This window comes from Sceloporus undulatus, chromosome 3 (assembly GCF_019175285.1).
Source record: "Sceloporus undulatus isolate JIND9_A2432 ecotype Alabama chromosome 3, SceUnd_v1.1, whole genome shotgun sequence".
NCBI lineage: Eukaryota > Metazoa > Chordata > Lepidosauria > Squamata > Phrynosomatidae > Sceloporus > Sceloporus undulatus.
In genome coordinates, this window is record NC_056524.1 from 272,434,332 (window position 1) to 272,454,712 (window position 20,381).

The 20,381-nt window shown below is 44.7% G+C and overlaps 1 protein-coding gene across 1 annotated transcript in view; it reads left to right on the top strand.

Moving 5' to 3' along the window:
* Positions 1-19,341, top strand: part of DIS3L2 (DIS3 like 3'-5' exoribonuclease 2) — a 131,508-nt gene extending 112,167 nt beyond the window's left edge. Inside the window, exons 8-12 of the mRNA XM_042458553.1 lie at positions 4,111-4,258; positions 6,883-7,013; positions 7,512-7,616; positions 15,724-15,825; positions 18,575-19,341. Of these exons, the coding sequence (XP_042314487.1) occupies positions 4,111-4,258; positions 6,883-7,013; positions 7,512-7,616; positions 15,724-15,825; positions 18,575-18,673 (585 nt within the window). The 3' untranslated portion in view covers positions 18,674-19,341. The remainder of the gene's footprint in view (positions 1-4,110; positions 4,259-6,882; positions 7,014-7,511; positions 7,617-15,723; positions 15,826-18,574) is intronic.
* Positions 19,342-20,381: the final 1,040 nt, after the last annotated feature.

Below are 20,381 nucleotides of genomic sequence, written 5' to 3' on the forward strand. Positions count from 1 at the left end.
TTAAATCCTACAGCTGGAACTTGGAAACACCTGTAAGATAAACACCTTGCAGCTCTAGAGCAAGCTAAAGGCAAAGGTGGTCAGGGAGAGCATTCTGCTGTGATTTTGATGCTAATAAACACTGAAGCCATCACCCAGTTGATCGATCCAAACATCACAGGGGGAAAATGAACTGCAAGAAGGAGCTTCCTAATGAGCAGACAGAAACAAATGAGCTAATTAGAGGAATGCCAATAAAACAGCTATTGGTCAAATAACCTTGCTTTCCCCAGCGTTGAGCTATCAGTAGCAAAGTGGGTTGCATTCCCTCCACAGGGCTCAGTTCCAGAACATCATCATTTACAACAGGAATGGGAAACATGAGTCCCTTCCAATGTTTTTGGACTGTACCTTCCAGCATCCCTCACCCTGGGTTCTGCTGGTGAGGCTGCTGGGAGTCATAGTGCAGAGCTTGAAGTGTTATTTTGGAAACCACAACTCCTGTAATCCCCAAGCCAACATGACTTGTATTCTTAAGGGGTATTGACTGAGATAAGGTTTGAAGTGAGGACCTCTGGATTCACAGCTCAGCCTCTTGAGTAGCCCTGCTGATCAGGGACCTTTGGGGAATTGTAGTTCAAAAATAGTGTTCAGCGCTCTGAATCTGAAATGTTGGAAACTCAGGGTCTTGTGGGATAGTGTGTGTGTGTATGTGTGTGTGTGTAGTTGTGTATATACATCCACTTGTAATCAGACCACAGAACTGCTCCAGCCATGTTAAGGATTGGGAGAGTTGCCACATCAGGCCTGCATGGCATGGAGTTTTGTGTTAACCAAGCCAAAATACTAGGTGCCTTTTTGCATTTCAGTGTCCAGATTGAGGTTGCAAAGTCAGTAGCTGGGCCTGGAGGTGGGGGAGAGAACAAATACTCTCCTGGTGTGGACTGCAGCAGGACCACCACCCCATCTCTGGTCTGATGATGACAGTGAACAGCACTGTGGAAGCAAGGGCCAGTCAGTGAATGGAAAACAATTTCACCTGGCCCTCAAGGGATAATGGCACTGGTGCCAGGCATGCCTCCTTAGAGGGTAGACCAAAAGTTGGCAACCCTCTCTCTTGTGATTGTTAGCCTCACTTCTAGCAGGGGAAGTATGCAGCAGAGGACCCTAGCCAGTGATGTTCAAGTGCAGGAACGTCAATAACAATTTAAAGAGAAATTCAAGAGCAAAAGGTGAAACTATATCGGATAATGGAATGCCGGTGGCGCAGTGGGTAAATGCCTGTACTGCAGCCATTCACTCGAAACCACAAGGTTGCGAGTTCAAGACCAGCAAAAAGGGCCCAAGCTCGACTCAGGCTTGCATCCTTCCGAGGTCGCTAAAATGAGTACCCAGACTGTTGGGGGGCAAATTAGCTTACTTGCTAATTAGCTTACTTGCTGTTCACCGCTATGATCTTTGGAATAGCGGTATACTGTATAAATAAAACAATTATTATTATTATTATTATTTAGTTGTATATTCCTGCATGGCAGCGGGTGGATGCAGATGACCCTTGTGGTCCCTTCCAAGTCTATGAATCTGTTAATTCAAATCTTCACCCTTTTCTCATGTACATATTAGCAGGTTGCATAGGGAAGCTGCTAGGATCATACAGTTGCATTCAGTTGATTTATTAGAACTTTACCACCATGGAATTGTACTGTCTTTGTACAGATCAGCTTGAACTTAACAAATGTAGAGAGCAGTGACTTAGGCAGCCATCCTGAAGAGCCTGTGGCTGGAAAGCTCCTTCTGCGTGGAGGACTATCAGCATTGAGTTTCCGTTGATTTATTACAGGACTGATCTTTAGATTAAATACCGTGGGAGAAAGGCCCAGAGTGCTTAATCTCTCTGACTGTTTGCAGCAGGAGATGGGGAAATGGCTTGGGTTTCCTAGTGAGTGTGAAGAGGAAGGAGTGTGGGTGTCAAGGAGGCTTGCCATATAGGAACTCTGCTCTGCAGAGAGGTCACAGGGACCTTGGACTGCGCTTGGGTGGATTTGGGGATTTTCAGGCCAAAAGACACAGCCCCTCTCCAACTTCCCCACTCTTAAGTCCATGGCAACCCCAACAGAAATCCACTGTGGCACACAAGCCCATCTGTTAAAACAGTTTCCCTGCTTTCCCTGCCCCATCCATCACCCAAGCCTTCCTGACCTCACCATTTACCCTTTCCGAGCCTCCCTCATCTCTGACAAAGCTGGCTCGGAAAGAAGATCATTTTCCTCACTCAGCATCAGTGTGGGAGAAGCATACTCTGTCTAAAATGCTGCAGAAAGACCGTTACTGTTTGGTCTTTCGTTTGTTTTATATTAATAAGGCACAGCTTTCATGCAGAAGTTGCAAGTGTTCGGAGGGTTTATTCATTTATCATTACAATCCTCCTGCAAGGTAAGATAGTTTTGTCTGCCTTTGCAATAGGGCAGTGATGGCGAATCTATGGCATGCGTGCCAGAGGTGGCACTCAGAGCCTTCTCTGTGGGCACATGTGCCATTGTCCCAGCACAGAGTTTGCCAGAGTTTGTTACTAGAAAGCCAGAGGGACATGGCACTTTGCAATAAATAAGTGGGTTTTGGGTTCCAGTTTGGGCACTCGGCCTCGAAAAGGTTCACCATCACTGCAATAGGGCATTGCCAAGGGAACAGGATCTTCTCTCAGCTACCCTTTTTTGTAATGTGAGTATAAAGCCTGTTTGTGATTTGCCTGAAAGGTTAATTGTGCATAAATGAAGCCCTTGTAGCAATAGCAATAGTATGTACATTTCTATACCACTTAATAGTGAACTCAGCACTCTCAAGCGGTTTACGATTTGTAAACCAATTGTCCCAAACCAGCTGAATATTTTACCAACCTACAGAAGGATGGTAGGCTGAGTCAGCCTTGGAGCCCTGGGATCGAACTCACAAGTTGTGGCTGCAGTATGTGCCAATGGCTTAGATTTGAACCAGCAACTTGCATATCCACAGCTCACCCCCTAATTTCCCAAATGTATTCACTCCCGAATGTCACGCTCTGTCAGGGACAGTCAGATGCACTTGTCCCTTAATGTGATCATGTGATCATTTCACCTATATATCACACCAAGGGCAATACTGTTTAATGTCCCAGTAACCAGCTACTCTTTGAGTGGAGCCTGTAGTCTCAAAAGATAGTGGAAAAGGAAGTGACTGCTATAGCAACTTTGCTTCATTAAATGTTTGGTGGCATGAATTTATTTCTTTTTTTCTTTATATCCCGCCTTTCTCCCAGCTAGGGACTCAAGACAGTGAACCAAATTTAAAACACTGCAAGTTGAAAGCAATGCAAAGCATTGAAAAGTAGATACACAGTTAAAAACAACAATTTTTAAAAAGTTAAAAACATTACACAACAAAATTAAAAATATAATGAAAACTTTGTACAAACCTTACACATGTTGTTGCTGGGATACATTGTCCTCATGAAAAGACAGTGGGGGAAGAAAGGCTGATGAAAAGGAGAGAGAATTTAAGGCTCCCTCCTTTCCTCCCTCCATCCAAGGGCCAGTGTGGTGTACTTATTTAGGTGTTGAACTAGGACACTAGGAGACTGGGGTTTGCATCCCCACTTGGCCACAGAAACCTACAGGGGTGTCCTTGGGCAAATCATACTCTCTCAGCCTCAGAGGAAGGCAATGGCAAACCTCTTGTGAACAAATCTTGCCATGGAAACCCTGTTTTATGGCCTTAGGGTCGCCATAAGTCAGAAATGATTTGAAGGCACACAACAACAAGCCTTCCCTCCCACCTGCGGCCATTCCATTTAAGCTGTCAAGAAAACAAGACACCTCCACTTACTCCTCCTATTCATGTGTCAGTACTTGATTTCATAAAAATTGCTTTTTGGACTCCAACTCCCATAACTACTGGCCATGTTGGAATGTTAGCCCAAGCAAGTATCCTTTCCTGCAAGCTCTGGGAAACCAAAGTTTTGCTGCAGGGAGTCAAATGTGTGATTGCACACCCAGATTGTGTGTGCCTGATTGCCCCTTTGGTCTTGCTCTCCTTGCCTCTGCCTTTCCCAACCATTCTCTGACATGGGTTCCAACTGACCTCCCCTTTCCCTTCCAGATGGCTGTGTATTTCTGTGCTGGGATGCTGAAAAATGAAACTCTTTTCCGCCACTACGCCCTCAACGTGCCCCTCTACACGCACTTCACATCTCCTATCCGCCGCTTCCCAGACATCATGGTGCATCGACTGCTCTCTGCTTCTTTGGGTGAGTTCCTTGGGAGGTACTACTAACCAGTCAGCATTGTCATCTAGTGGGTTGAAAGGGTACAAGAATTTGGTGGCTGCACAGCATGTTATGCTGGGACAGACCAAAAGTCCAGTGAGATTCAGATTCTGTACGCTGACTGCTGACCACCAGATGGAAAAGGGGGCAGCTCATAAGCTTCTTTAGAAGGCAATACATAACTGGACATAAAGCAGAACAAGCCATTTAGCAACTAACAGAAGGAGGAAAATGTGTGCTAAGATAAACAGATGTCTTTTTCCTCTTAAGAGGTACAGCCATGCTGATTCATTGATTCATTGGTTACAGTAAGCCAGGGATAGGCAACCTGGTGTGCTGTGCAAATGTTAGCCATGCTGGCTGGGGGTGATGGGGTTTGCATTCCAACCACATCTGGATGTTTACCAGGTTGGCTGTTGCAGCATTATGTGATTAAAAATATTTTGATTGAGTAGAAAGGTGCCCTGATTTTATTTTATTTTCAGAATGGAAGTACTTAAGTGCAGAAGGTGAGTGCCATCTAATGAAGAGGCATTCCTTCCGTGTGTGTATGAGAGAAAGGAAAAAATAAAATAGCAAGAAGTTCCTCTTCTGAAGAGAATGTCTCCAGTGACTCTTGCCCCATCTAAAAACATGCACATGAGCAGTCCATTAATGGACTATTGTGAGCCACCTCGGGTTTCTTTTTTGGGGAGAAAGACAGCATAAAAATAAATAAATAAATCATAAGTGTTAAATTGCTGTTGTGGTGGTGTTCTGTCAGGTCATTTCTGACTTATGGCAACAATAAGGTGAACCTACCACAGGGCTTTCTTTGCAAGATTTGTTCAAATGGGGGTTGCCTTTGCTTCCTTCTGAGCATGAGTGAGTGTGACTTGCCCAAGATCACACATAGTGAGTTTCCATGAGTGGGCAGGGATTTGAACCCTGGTCTCCTGAGTCATAGCCCAACACTCAAACTACTACACCACACTGGCTAATATTTCTTTAATTGAATCATAAGCCCTAATGAATAACCATCTTGCTGCTAATCTTCATTTCTCCAAACCTGGAATCTGGGGATCTGACCATCATAGCTGGTAGGTTCTAAAATACCCCTGTCTGTACTTAGAAGCCATTTAGACTCAGTCCATACCATAGAGTGAGCCTAACTGCAATTACAAGGTATAGAAATGCATCACAGTGCCCTCCTCACACACTCTCACAATGTTAGCTTGGATTAGAAGAAGACTTTTCCAGTCCTTTCTGAAGGAGTTGCACCTCAGACTGTTTATATAGTGAACCAATGCTCTGCACTGGTCCCCCCTCCCCCATTTGAAATATCCTATATGACCCATACTGTGAGTGCATGCACCCAATGTATTTGCACCACCCAGTGGTTAATGCATTACACATTGCACTGCACACATGTTGAGCTCATTTCACACAAGCCTAGAACTCATTCCCATACCCCACTGTGTGAAGGGCAGGAGATGATGAACCTAGGGCATTGCTGTTGGTTTTGGATAGCAGTTCCCATCATCCCTCGCTGTTGACCATGCAGACTGGAGCTGAAGGAATTTGGCATTTTATGGTGTTACTTCCTGACATTGCCAGGACATCATACTAGTCCAGTCTACTTTGAGAAGAATGGTATGGCCAGGGGCAATAGACAGTGTCCTGGGCTGCCCTGAACAGCATGGCACCCTTGTTTGAAGCCAAGTTGTCCAGCTTCATCCACCTGATCTAATGTGGTTGTGGTAAATGACAACATCCCCCACTTCCGTCTTTCCACCCAAAATGAGTCATAATGAGGAAGCATTATTCATCAATATTACATTGTATTGCAATCACTGCATTATTTGCAAAACAGTACTGTTGGTTCATTGCATCTGCGGGTGTGCTGTTCCAGAACCCATGCAGATACAAAAAAAGTATGGGACCTCAAGTCCTGTTGGCTTTTATGGTGATGTGTTGTGTGCTTAAATGCATGGCTACAGCTGCATGGCAGCATGCATGCATCACCATTGGGGTGAGTATGGCAGGGCCATCCATGGATGCCCAAATCCGCAGATGGCAAGCCCATGGTTGGGGTGGGCCAACTGTAATGCCTACATGACCCTACAAAGTAATTAGTTGCAAGTAACGTTGTTACTTGTAATGCATTACTTCCATGCTTACTAATGCAATGGGGAGCAACTGCAGCAAGTCTAGGGACCCTGGAATCCAGAAGGCCATGAACCCCATTTGCTCACCCTTGGCCTATTGGAATAGTCTGGGAAGGTTAGAGAAGGAAGAGAGTGTTTGTAGGGGAAATCCTTCAGTCTCTCAACTGGATGAAAACTCATTTTCAGATCCCAGCCTGGTGGTTCCTATATTTGGCCCCTTCCCCAACAGATGCACCTGACATTTGCAACCCTCTCTCTGAACAGGTTCACCCGGTCTCTCCCAGAAACAAGATAGAATCCTATCCATCTTATTGTTATGGATTGGCTGTGCATTCCCAAGTTGGTATAACCCACTGAGAGCTAGGTTGCAATACAGGCATCTACATCCTGCCAAAGGAGAGAAGGTCATGACAACTGCTTTCTGCTGCTTGTTCTGACCACCAGCTGCTTCCCTTTAAGGCTGTGGTCCTGCCCCACGGATGAAGGAGGCTGACATCCAGAAGCAAGCAGAGCATTGCAACGATCGCAAAATGGCTTCCAAGAGGGTGCAAGAGCTCAGCGCTGATCTCTTCTTTGCTGTGTTTGTCAAGGTAGGCCTCAGCAGCCATAATTGGCTAGCACAGGTATGGGGATTGTGCTGCCTTCCTGATGTAGTTGGGCTGCAGCTCTCAGCTTTCCGTATCATTAGCTACATCAGCTAGGACTGCTGGGACTTGTAGTTCAATAAAATCTGGAGGGGCATACAGTTCCCGTCACTGGGCTAGTGAGAGGAATTGGGGGCTCTGCTGCATGGTACAGGGAGTTGAGTCAGAACATCCATAAGCTGTTACTCAGAAAGCAGGGGAAGGGATGGGATGAGGATACAGCCTGAGACCCAACTTCCTCTCTTAGTTCTTCTTCAATCTTTTGCTCAGCAGGCCTCTGTTGTTGGGCTGTGAGTGAAATCCTATAAATTTCTGGGAGTAAGGAGGACAAGCTTGACTTTTTAAAATAAAAAATAATAATAATAAATAAAACTTTTATTTATATCCTGCTTTTTGTTAAGACAATTTGTGTCAATTTCATGCCCTCCCTCTCATCTCTTTCAGGAGTGTGGCCCCTTGGAGTCAGAAGCCATGGTGATGGGGGTCCTCAACGAAGCCTTTGATGTCCTGGTGCTGAGGTTCGGCGTCCAGAAGCGCATCTACTGCAATGTAAGCCTGCTCGCTTCCCCTCTCCTTTCCTCTCCTCACAGGCACTCAAATCATTCATGAAATTAGTCTTAACAATTTGATTGCTAGATTCAAATAGAGTAGACCCATTGAATCAATGAGGTCTACAGCCAAGAAGGTAAATATTAATGGACAGTAATAACCACAGCTTGGAGAAGTTACAAGTGTTTGTCATGACCTATAAAGCTCTCTAGACCTTAGGTCCAGACTGTGTAGAAGACTGTATCTCCCTATACGAACCTGCTAGAGCTTTAAGATATCAGTGGAAGGTTTTCTTTCAGTCCCACCACCATCACAGGCACACTTGATGAGGACACCAGAAAGAACCTTTTCAGTGGATGTTCCCAACCTCTGGAACCCCCTTCTGCAGGACAATCTAAGATATGCTGATGACACCATAATCCTAGCAGAAAACCTCAAAGACCTGGAACACCTAATAAAGAAGATCGAAGAAGAAAGTGCAAAGGCAGGCTTAATGTTGAACATAAAGAAAACAAAAATAATGACCACTGAGGAGCTTCACAAATTCAACCCAGACAATGAAGAAATAGAAACAGTAATAGAATTTCCGTACCTGGGATCAAACATTGATAGAAATGGGGAATGCAGGCAAGGAATCAGAAGAAGATTAAGAATGGGGAGGGTGGCTATGCAAGAACTAGAAAAGATTCTAAAATGCAAAGATATATAACTCAGCACAAAAGTTAGAATCATATAAGCCATCATATTCCCTATTGCCATGTATGGATGTGAGAGCTGGACAGTTAAGAAAGATGATAGGAAGAAAATCAATGCCTTTGAAATTTGGTGCTGGAGGAGAGTGCTGAGGATCCCATGGATAGCCAAAAGGACAAACAAATAGGTCCTGGAGCAGATCAAGCTGGAAACCTCCCAGGAAGCCAAGATGACCAAACTGAGGCTGTTGTACTTTGGACATATCATGAAAAGGAAGGACGCATTGGAAAAGACAATAATGCTGGGAAAGGTACAGGGAAGTAGGAAGAGAAGAAGGCCACATGCCAGATGGATGGACTCTATTATGAAGATCATGGGTTTTATGGGGTTGCAGGAATTAAGCAGAGCAGTAGAGGACAGGGGATCTTGTAAATGTCTCATCCGTAGAGTTGCCATAAGTCAAGATCAACTTGAAGGCAGCTAACGACAATCTGTGAACTGCCTTGGATCCTATGCCAGGAAAAAGTCACCATCTAAATAAAATAAATACAAGTTGAGTCTTCTTTATCCAGAATTCCAAAATCCAAAATATTCCAAAATGGTCCACATGGGTGGCTGAGACAGCGACACTTTTAGCCTTCAGATGGTTCAATGTATACAAAATTTGTTTCATGAACAAAAGTATTTAAAAATATTGTGTATAAAATTACCTTCAGACTACATAGATAACTTGTATACAAAACATACCGTATTTTCTGGTGTATAAGATGACTTTTTATCCCTGTCTTATACGCCGGGTTGAGTTTGGTGGCCTCCACAGAGACAGGCAAATGGCATAGCCACCTCTCTGTCTCGGAGTGGAGGGGTGTCCTTGCGGGTTCCTATCCTAGCACGCACCGCAGCCGAGCTCTCTCTTTCTTGCCACCATTACTGGAAAAGGTGGTGGAGACGTGGAGAGGGATGGTCGGGCAGAGGGAAAGAGCTGGTCCCTTATGCCTCGCCAATACTGCCGCCCGGGATACTCCACTCCAGCAGCTTCTGCAGCTCCAGCGGCTTCCGCGGCTCCAGTGGCATCTAGTGCCCTTTTGGGCCAGACTGTGGGAGGCCTTATTGCCACTTAAGACACCCGCCTTCCAGGCCTCCACAGAGGCCCCCTCAAGCTGGCGTGTGTGGGCACCAGACCCTCTTAATTCGGCATATAGTAGGCCAGGGCGCTGTCTGCATATGATTTGGGGGTCGTCTTATACGCCCAGACGCCTTATATGCTGGAAAATACAGTAAATGAATTTCATGTTCAGATTTGAGTCCCATCTCTTAAGCTTTCTCATTATGTACATGCAAATATTCAAAAATTCAGAAAACTCCAAACAGTTCAAAACACCTCTGGTCCCAAGCATTTTGGATAAGGGAGACTCAACCTACATACCTACCTACATACAAGATGGGATGCCAACAAACAGGACTTGCTGGGAGCAAAAAGGAAAGTTATTCATAGGGGAAGCAAACCGCATCTGCTCCAACACTCACCAGAGAGCTCCAGGTTTCTCTACAACCTCTCATTCTCATTTCTTCCCTAGCACACACTGCCGGCACAACTGAGTCGTGATAGCTTTATTATGTTTATATGATAAAACTAACTGCACCCAAGTTATAAAGGATTTAATTACAAATTTATTAACAGCGGCGAGATTAATGATAGCAAAAAAGTGGAAAGACCAGAGAGATTTACAAATACAAGATTGGTATAGATATATAGAGATATGTTAAATAGCAATTAATGATAAGTTAACTATCATTAAGTGTAGAAGAGGAATAATCAAGAGAAATGATTTCGAAGCAATATGGAAAACATTTGTACAAAAGGTTTTAGTAAAAGAAGGAGGTGTCTTACCACCAGAGGAAGAGCTACAATTCTGGAGGTAGAGTAATAAGAAGATATTAGGCTCTGGTGATGGGGAGCACTTGGGGGACGGGGGGAGCGGGGAATTATGAAAAGTATATGATGAAAAGAAATATGAATTAGATTTAGATAAAGTAGTAAAGAATGGAATATAAAGGGATATATTATATGTATGGGGGATATTATGTAAAAGTTTTTATATATTATTGTAAGGCGAATTAACCAATATTTTGTTTTATCAATTTATTATAATAACATTTATTAATTTCATTCTACCAATAAATATTTAAAAATGGAAAAAAAATTTTTTTAAAAAGTACTGCACTGGGATATTGGAATGAGATATAAATCAAATGATTAAAATGAATTAATGAATTAATGAATGGGGGGGGGGACAACTGAGTCAAATAACATGAGCACTACTACAACTTGGAAGTGTGAGCTCTGGGAATGATAACTTCCAGATACCCAACCAGCACACCCCTGTAACCCTTTATTCTGCTTACAACATTCCTTAGTCTCTGCGACCAAGTGACACAACCAGGCTCCCTCATCAAGAATGTCAGACCACATAGCAAGAACATTACCATAAAGGTTGCCAACAGAGCTTAAAAAAATTAGTTTGTGGGCTGTAACTTGTAGAATCCCCCAGCTAGCCTAGTCACTGCATTTCATCATTATTAGTATTAGTATTATATTTCCAAAGAGCCAGTGTAGTGCAGTGATTTGAGCATTGGAGCACAACTGTAGAGAGCAGGGTTTGAATCCCCGCTTGGCCATGGAAATCCACTGTGACCTTGAGTAAGCCACACTCTTTCTCCCTCAGAAGAAGGTAAAGGTAAACCCCCTCTGAGCAAATCTTGTCAAAAAAACCCCATGATAGATTCATCTTGGGGTCACCTTAAATCAGAGACAACTTGAAGTTGAGCCACTGAGAAGACACCCATCTCCCATTTCCCCACCAAATGTACGGTACTTAGAATCGTAGAGTTGGAAGAGACCCTGAAGGGCCATCCAGTCCAACCTCCTGCCATGCAGGAATTCTCAATCAAAGCATACCCGACAGATGGCCATCCAGCCTCTTTTTAAAGACCTCCGAGGAGGAAGACTCCACCCCTCTCCAAGGGAGTGTGTTCCACTGTCGAACAGCTCTTACTCTTAGGTAGTTACTCCTAATGTTTAATAATAATAATAATAATAATAATAATAATAATAATAATAATAATAATAAACTTTATTTTTATACCACTTTTCCTTGAGATCAAAGCGGTGTACATCTACAAGAGCTATCACATGCAATATAAAAACAGTTAAAAACATTTAGATGGAATCTCTTTTCCTGTAGCTTGCATCCATTGTTCTGGGTCCTGCTCTGTGGAGCAGCAGGAAACAAGCTTGCACCCTCCTCAACGTGACATCCCTTCAAATATTTAAACAGGGCTATCATATCACTTCTTAACCTTCTGTTCTCCAGGCTAGCTATTGCAACTACCTGTGAGGGTGGTGGGAGAAAGAGAAAGGCGTTCCCAGCAGATCTTAAAATGCAAGCAGATTTGTAAAAGAGAATACGATCCTTCAAATAATCTGGACCTGAGCTTCATAGAGCATCCTCGGCACTGTTAATTTTGACTGATAAAGGATGGACAGCCAGTGGAGCTGATGCAATAAGCAAATTGTGTGCTTCCCATAGCCAGCTGCACTTAACAGTCTGGCAGCAGCTCTTTGGACAAGCTGAAGCTTCCAAACACTCGTCCAAGGCAGCCCCAGGTAAAGTCCGTTGTTGTTGTTTTGTGCCTCGAAGTCATTTCAGACTTATGGCAACCATAAGACAAACCTATTACAGGATTTTCTGGGGCTGAGAGTATGCGACTCATCCAAGGTCACCCACTGGATTTCCTTGGCTGAACAGGGAACTGAACCCTGGTCTCCAGAGTCCAATGCTCAAACCACCTCTCCACACTGATTCTGTATTACAGTAATCCAAATGGGATATAGCAAAAAGGCATGTGTCACAATGGCCAAATCTCCTTTCTTAGTTGTAACAAAAAAGGTAACTTCTCTAAGATTCATCAGGGGAATGAGGCCACAGAGACGCACTGCCTGGGGGAGTCTCTCAAAGCTATCCCAAAAGTAACCTTTCCAAATTCTTGTACTGGTCTATTTACTTGGCTGAGTCATAGTCAAGAGCCAAGTCCAAAATGCTGCTACAGTGCTGGCAAAGCACTGATTCTGTGTACTTAGCTGGTGGTCCAAACTGCTCCTTTACAGAGTTGATGCATTCAACAAATCAAGGCCAGTGGCCCACAGTGGCTGGACACACCCCTATGGCTAGTCAGTGGCCAGGATGTGGGGAGGATTGGCACCCAAACACTAGGTGACTGCCACTGAGCAGCTGAGGAGAAGCCATTTCACAGAGAAGTACGAGATATATATTTTTTGTGGGTTGTCCAGGCTATGTGACCATGTTCTAGAAGATTTTCTTCCTGATGTTTCACCAGCGTCTGTGGCTGGCATCTTCAGAGAATGCTGAGAGATAGCTCCTTGTGCTATGCCTGACAAAGTACTTCCAGTGGTGTAACCCCTGGTTATGCCAGCCTAAGAAGATTCCATTCTCAGTTCTCACTTCTGTTTGTGTCCTGAGGAGAAGCCAGGAACTGGGAATCATAGAATCATAGAGTTGGAAAAGACTGCAAGAGTGATCCAGTCCAAACCCAGTCTTCCATGCAGGAAATCTCAATCAAAGCGTCCCCATTGACAGATGGCCATTCAGCCTCTGTTTGAAGACCTCCAAGGAGGGAGACTCCACTACACTCCGAGGAAGGAGTGTGTTCCGCTGTCGAACAGCCCTTATTGTCAGGAAGTTCCTCCTAATGTTGAGCTGGAATCTCTTTTCCTGGAGCTTGCATCCATTGCTCCGGGTCTTAGTCTCTGGAGCAGCAGGAAACAAGCTCGCTCTCTCCTCAATATGACATCCCTTCAAGTATTTAAACAGTGCTATCATATCACCTCTTAGCCTTCTCTTTTTCAGGCTAAACATCTCCAGAAGTCTGGGGAAAGACATAGTGGCTTCCTGACAGTATTGCCAGGGATGGCATCAGCTTACCCTCCAAGCGGTTTCTCTGGTGTAAAGTCAAAGGCTTTTATGGCTGGCATCCATAGTTTTTTGTGGGTTTTTTTGGGCTATGTGGCCATGTTCTGAAAGAGTTTTGTTCCTGACATTTTGCCAGCATCTGTGGCTGGCATCTTCAGAGAAGATGCCAGCCACAGATGCTGGTGAAACGTCAGGAATAAACTCTTCTAGAACATGGCCGCATAGCCCCCCCAACCCACAAAAAAACTATAGTTTCCCTGGTTTTTGTTGTCCAGCAGTCCCTGCTTGAGAGCCAGCATGATGTAGTGGTTTGGACATTGGACTAGGACTCTGGTGAACAGGGTTCAAATCCCAGCTTGGCTGTATAAGCCCACTTAGGTGACCTTGGGCAGTCACACTCTCTTAGCAAAGCCCTGCTGAAGAAACCTGCCAAGAAAACCCCATGATATGTTTGCCTTAGAGTCGCCATAAGTCAGAAATGACTTGAAGGGACAAAGCAACAACAGGCCTTGTTTATTGCCATCCCATCCTGTTTTCCTTTCCAGGTGGCTGTTTGGGGTCTTCTGTGCCTCAGCATTCAAGGGAAATGAATTGTCCTTTATGCAGCCAGTGGAGGGGAAGTGTTCCCCTAACGCCTCCACTTTCCATCTGCCCATCGTTCAGACCCTTCCAAGGGGGACAATTATCCCCTCGTAGCAGCACAATAAAACCAAGTGGATAATGGCGTGGCTAGCACTTTGGCATCTGGAAATGAGGAAATGGGGAAGAATCAGTTTTTATTTCATCTCCAGAAATGGGTGTAAAGAGGCATCATGGGTGACTTTTCTAGCACCCGCGACAGGTGCCAACTCCTGTCACTTCTATGGTTATATAGTTTAGTTATGGTTTGGTCCCACGGCAGGGAGGGAAGGATCTGTCTTCCAAGGCTTGTGCCTTATGACCCTCTCATCTTGTCCAGAACAGTTTGTATTTGTTCATAGTGCTTTCCAGGGAGATCTGGAAGAACTAAGGGAGAGACTTTTAATTGATTTTAATCTACACCCCCCTCCCATGCTTGTATACATTCAGATTGGGCACTCAAGTTGCTTTGCCAAAAAGATTTGTTACACACCAGACCAACTGACTAAATGTCAAGGTGTTCCATTGATGCTGAAAACTTTCAATCCTGCCTTTTTAAAACAGGAGTTTCTCAAATATCCTCAGAATAAAATCAGGAAATGGTTGCAGTGGTGAAGGCTGGGGCAAGAGGCAGACATGCCCAGTTCCAGACTTTTTACCCAGGATTGTATACATAGGTGCACTCTCACCTATGGTTTTTCAGAGTGTAGCTTGTTTTATCCTTTACAAATATATGGATACTTGTGTATGGAATAGACTTCGGAAAACATACGTTTCTGACAAGTTTTTTACAGACATTGCATATCGTTGCTGCTTTGGAGCTGTTTCCAACAGTAGGGAATGTCTGCAGCAATTGGATATTTAAATAGGTAATGGGCATAAAATCCCAATAAACAACAGTGTTTTAAAACAACAGCACTGCCCTATAATGCTACATTGATCCCAAAGCCTGTTTCTTGTGTATAAAAGAAATACATGGTTCTTAGGTGATGGATGAAGAGAGTGGGTCAGAGGCAAGGGGCCCAAAAGTGGAGCAGGTTGGATTCTGTCAATGAAACATTCGGAGGGGTAATTAAATAGAGCCTCTGTGTTCATAGGCAGCATACTTTTGAGACACAGCTTGGAAAATTGACTTTTGGACAACAGCTCCCAGAATCCTTCAATGAATGGTGAACTCTGGGGTTTATACACACAGTGAAAGCAATTTTTACAAGCTTTGCTCTGAATAGCACAGGCTGCCTTAGGGAGACTGTTTCTTTCATCTTCTGCTGATGGGCTTCTGGGATGCATCTGGTTAGCCAGTATGGAAGACAAGGAGGTTGGCCAGATGGGACTCATTTGGTCTGACCTGACCACAGGGCTCTTAAGAGCAGCAACTGAGAGGCAAAGATGGGACTGCTGCCACAGAGTGAGTGAAACGGGTCTCCTTTTTTATTAATGGATTGCACCTTCCTTCACCCTGTATAACTGGTAGGTTCTGCTGTTCTCCCCTAACCCCAGAGGTATTGGATGCTATAGAGCAGTGCTTCTCAGGTTGTCTGACATGGGAGACCAGCATTTGTCCCTGTAGGGATGAGTATCATATCCCTCCCCCCATTGGCTACAACTGTTTCTTCCTTTCCTAGAAACTCACTGCAAGCTGGCACCCACCGCCATTTTGAGTCACACTACTGTAGAGGTTCTTCCTTCCCCTTCCAAATTTTAGCACTCCCATGTTCCAGCTCTGGTGTTCCCTCTCTGTGGATGCAGGTCTGCCCCCATCTGCCTGGGTCTCTTGAGCTCATGCTCTCTTCTTTCTCTTGCAGGCTTTACCGCTGGTGGGGTTCCAGTTCCAGAAGTTGGGCAAGAAACCTCAGCTGACACTGATGTGGGAGGCAGAGAGCCCTGAGCAGGAGGCTGTCCAACAGGTAAGGTCTCTCTCACACACAGTGCTACTCTGTCTGACAAGTGTTGGAGGATTTTAGATGGGCAAATCTTTATACTGAGTCAGGCCCAATGTTTGGAAACGTTATGTTTCCTCAGCCACTGGCCAGGCCGGCTAGAGCGTTCTGAGTATAAATTGCAGTCTAAAAAGGTAGTTTTTGATCAGGCTGTTGACCCATCTTGGCTAGTACTGCTTACCCTGGTTAGCAGTGGCTCTCCTGAATATCAGGCAGAGATAAAGTTCTTTCCCTTCACCCACTACTCAATTCTTTTAACTGGAGACATCCTTCTGGATGCAAAGTGAGGGGTTTGCCACTGAACTGCAACCCTTCTGTGCTATTGCCTCCCTCTGTCCAAGCACCTTCTTTTTTGCTTAAGTGTGCCTAGACATCAAGAATATCCAATAATAATAATAATAATAATAATAATAATAATTTTATTTCTTACCTGCCTCTACTCATGGCTTGAGGTGGGTTACAACAGTTAAAACACAGTCATTGCATAAAATACACATATTAAACTGCATCACTACACAATATTTATATTACAATAGGTAGGACAATAAGTAAATATAAAATTCATGATTAAAATTCATGATTAAAAACTGCCTGGATAGGCCTTCCAGAAGAGATAGGCCTTCAAATGTGTTTTATATTCTTGCTGTCAGATCTCTTCTGGCTGGTCATCCCCCAGTCTAGGGGCGGCCGATGAGAAGGTCCTCTGGGTAATGGCTGCCAGTTGGGTTCTTGTAGGCTGCAGCAACTTCCAGAGGACCTCAGTGTTTGGGGTGAATTGTACGGGAGAAGGTGATCCTGTAGATAACCGGGACCCAAACTATGTAGGGCCTCTAAGCCATTGCCTCCCTGTCTGCAGGCCTTGTTCCCCCTGAAGCTATCTCAGAAGACCCCCCCTCTCTCCAGAATTATCATCCGAGGTGCTTTCAGCTTGTTCGTAACCTGTTGTCAGTTATGTTTTGCATCCTCTCTGCTCTATGAGATTTCTTCCTGATTTGGTCTTCCTCCAAGAATCCAATTCACAAATTCAACTCCTCCACCTTCCAGGCTGTTAATTGTGAAGTTTAATAAGCTCAGACAGAGGCCCACCTCTCCATCTTGATTCCCAACCCACCTGGAAAACGCAGGGGTTTTGTGTTTTCCCTTCTCTCCGTTTTGCTTTTTGCACTCACATCAATGCCAAAGATCCAATTACACTTGCTTTTCCCCAGATCTCCAGAGAAATTTCCTGAGGCACCAATGTTTTAATAGCCATCTCTCAGTGTCTCCCCGCTCTCTTCCCTTGCATCCATTAACTCCATAACTCAGCCACAGGGAGGCACTGTGTTTGTTGGGTATGATTAAGCTCCACACCGGTGCCAAGTGTAAGTTGGCAACTCTAGTAGTAATGCTCAGGCTAACTCTTTGAGGGGAGCAGGAATGCTATGAGCCAGGCAGAAGATTGCAGGAACAGTGCGTGGTGTCTCTCTGTGTTAAAAATCCGATGCATCAAACACATACACACATGTATTTCCTTCCCTAATCTTTCCAAGGGCAGCATCATTGCTGGGCTCCACCACAGCTTGCTTCTACAAAACCAGAGTGTGGAGCAATGGGAATGGCCACTGCAAGAAGAACAAATCCCAAAGGCCTACTACATAAGGCTGTGATGGAGGGGGACATAGGTAGGAGCAGAGAAAGTATTGGCCAAGGGGCCATGTGCAGGACTTTTCCCAACAGAATCACTTTCCAACAGGATCAGAAAGGCTTCACTTGGGCCTATAATAGCCAGAGAGAACTAAAAGTGCCCTGGGAGACATTTGGAGATGAGAAAAACTAGGGGGAAGAGTTTTCAATCAAAAATATTTTGGGGCCCTTTTCTTACCCGTCTCTTAAGAGGACAGAGCAGCTGTGTTTGTGTTTATGGATAGGCAGGGCTATTCATAATTTATAATAATAACAATGTATTTATATCCCGCCCAAACACAAGGAATCAGGGCAGGTTACAACAGTAAAAAAAAAATACATAGTAAATAACAATCAAATAACATAGCAAATCACACTAGCAATAAATAGCAAAAAATACATGGCAGTTCACAACAACAACAATAATAAAAATGCATAGCAATTAACTTGGCAAAACAGGTACAACAGGAAATTAATCCCCATTCTCTCTCTCTCTCTCTCTCTCTCTCTCTCTCTCACACACACACACACACACACACACACACACACACACACACCCGGTCATGAAAAACAATATTAAACAGCCTCAGCTGTTGCCTTGATGGGAAAAGGTACAGGCAGCCTCCCAGTTTGGATTGGAGCTTGGAGATTGCTCCAAGGTTGCTTGGAGACCTCTCATTCATAGCCACATGACAACAGCAACAAGCTGAGAAGGAATGAATTGTTGGAAAAAAGAATAATGCTTGGAAAGGTGGAGGGAGGCAGAAAGAGAGGAAGGCTGCATGCTAGATGGATGGACTTCATAAAAGAAGGAAGGGTATGAGTTTGCAGGAGCTGGACAGAGCAGTGGAGGACAGGGAGTCTTGGAGATGTCTCATCGGCAGCCTTGTCATGGGTTGAGATCCACTCAAGGGCAGTTAACAACAAGAAGCCATACGTCCATAAGTCAACAGGCAACTTGAAGGCAAACACACACACACACACACACACACACACACACACAGACATTGCCACCCAGCTAACTTCTGTCCTTTGTCCTCTTTTGTCGTTAAAGGTCATTACTGTTTTCACGTTGGTGGAGGTTGTCTTGCGGTCAGACAACATCCCCTTGAAGTACAGTGCTCTGCTGAAGAGACCTGGAGGAGAGGAGTGAGCTGGTGGGCTTCCAGAGGACGGATCCCAGCTGCCACTGCCAAAGCCGTGCTTGATGCACAGGCTGCAACCTGCAATAACTCAACATGTGTGCGTGTGCATGTGTGCGTGTGAGTGACTTGGGAAGGGAGGGGGCCAAATTCTCCCCGTGGATCTTTTATTTCATTTTATGTGCAGATGGATTTTGCTTTAACTCTGGATTTTTAATTGAAACAGATAGGCAGCTCTAAGTCCATTCTCAGCAGGCAGTCCTGGAAGCTTTAGGAACATGACTTGTTTCAGCTTCTGGCTTTTAAACCCTCTCTTTTCTTAAAACTGGGACACCAGTGCTCTGAGTACAAAGGATGTGGGACAACTCAGCTTAAGCATTTGTCTCTGCCTAAGGTAGTTTTCCCCAACCTGATGCCTTCCAGATGTGTTGGAGTACAACTACAGTGGATTTGTAGTCCACCACATCTGGAGGGCCGGGATCACTGGGGACAACCAAATATGTAGTGTTAACACATCAGGGTGGCACCAGGTTCGTAAAGAAGGCATTCCTTGTTTTGTGTTGCTGATACAAACTTGTGTGTGTGTGTGTGTGTTTGTGGTCAGGCAGCTGTTTGCAAAGGCCATTCCTGCTGGGCTCTACTCTGTGGCTTAATTAAAAGAAAACATTGTCAATTTTGACGTGTGGGTGGCTTTTCTTTTTCTTCTGTGGGTTTCAGACTGCAGCTCTGCCTCCATTTTTTTTTACTGGAACATTCTCCCGTAGTCATTGCAACAAGAAGGGAAGTTCTGAAATTGTTTTGCAGCGCTGGTCAGTTGCACTCTTCCTCTTTCTAAAAATCTTACCCCACCTCCTTTGAAAGGATAATACAGTCACCATTGGAAAGAAGCAGGTCCAAACCAGAATCTTGGTCATTGTGGTCTCTTGTTCAAGGCTGGTGAACATGGATGATGACAGGAAGGTACAGAGCTGTTCACAGCCGTACGTGACTTTTGACCACCCAATACCTTACCAAGGGTAAAATGGAGATCTGTAAGGAACTACATAGAATCATAGAGTTGGAAGAGACCACAAGAGTCATCCAGTCCAACTGCCTGCCATGCAGGAACTCACAATCAAAGCACCTGCGACAGATGGCCATCCAGCCGCTGCTTAAAGATCTCAAATGAGGGAGACTGTACTAAACTCCGAAGGAGTGTCTTCCACTGTCGAACAGCCCTTACTCTCAGGAGGTTCCTCCTAATGTTGAGCAGGAATCTCTTTTCCTGGAGTCTGAATCCATTGCTCTATGTCCTTGTCTTTGGACCTCTCCACACAGGGCACAGAAGTAGGGTCAGTTTGCATTGGTCGATTCGTATTCGCGTCATATCGCATCGTTCATTCACACTCACGTTCTCTGAATACGCTTTGCCGATTCGTATTCGCGTCATATCACATCGTTCATTCACACTCGCGCTCTCTGAATACGCTTTGCCGATTCATATTAGCGTCATATCGCATCGTTCATTCACACTCGCGCTCTTTGACTACGCTTTGCCAATTTGTATTCGCATCATATCGCATCGTTCATTCACACTCGCGCTGTCTGAATACGCTTTGCCGATTCATATTCGCGTCATATCGCATTGTTGTTTCACACCTGGGCGGCCTTCCGAATCGAGGATTTGCGAATCGGCCAATGCGTATTCAGGCAAAGTGAGGCAAGTGCAGATTGGATAAC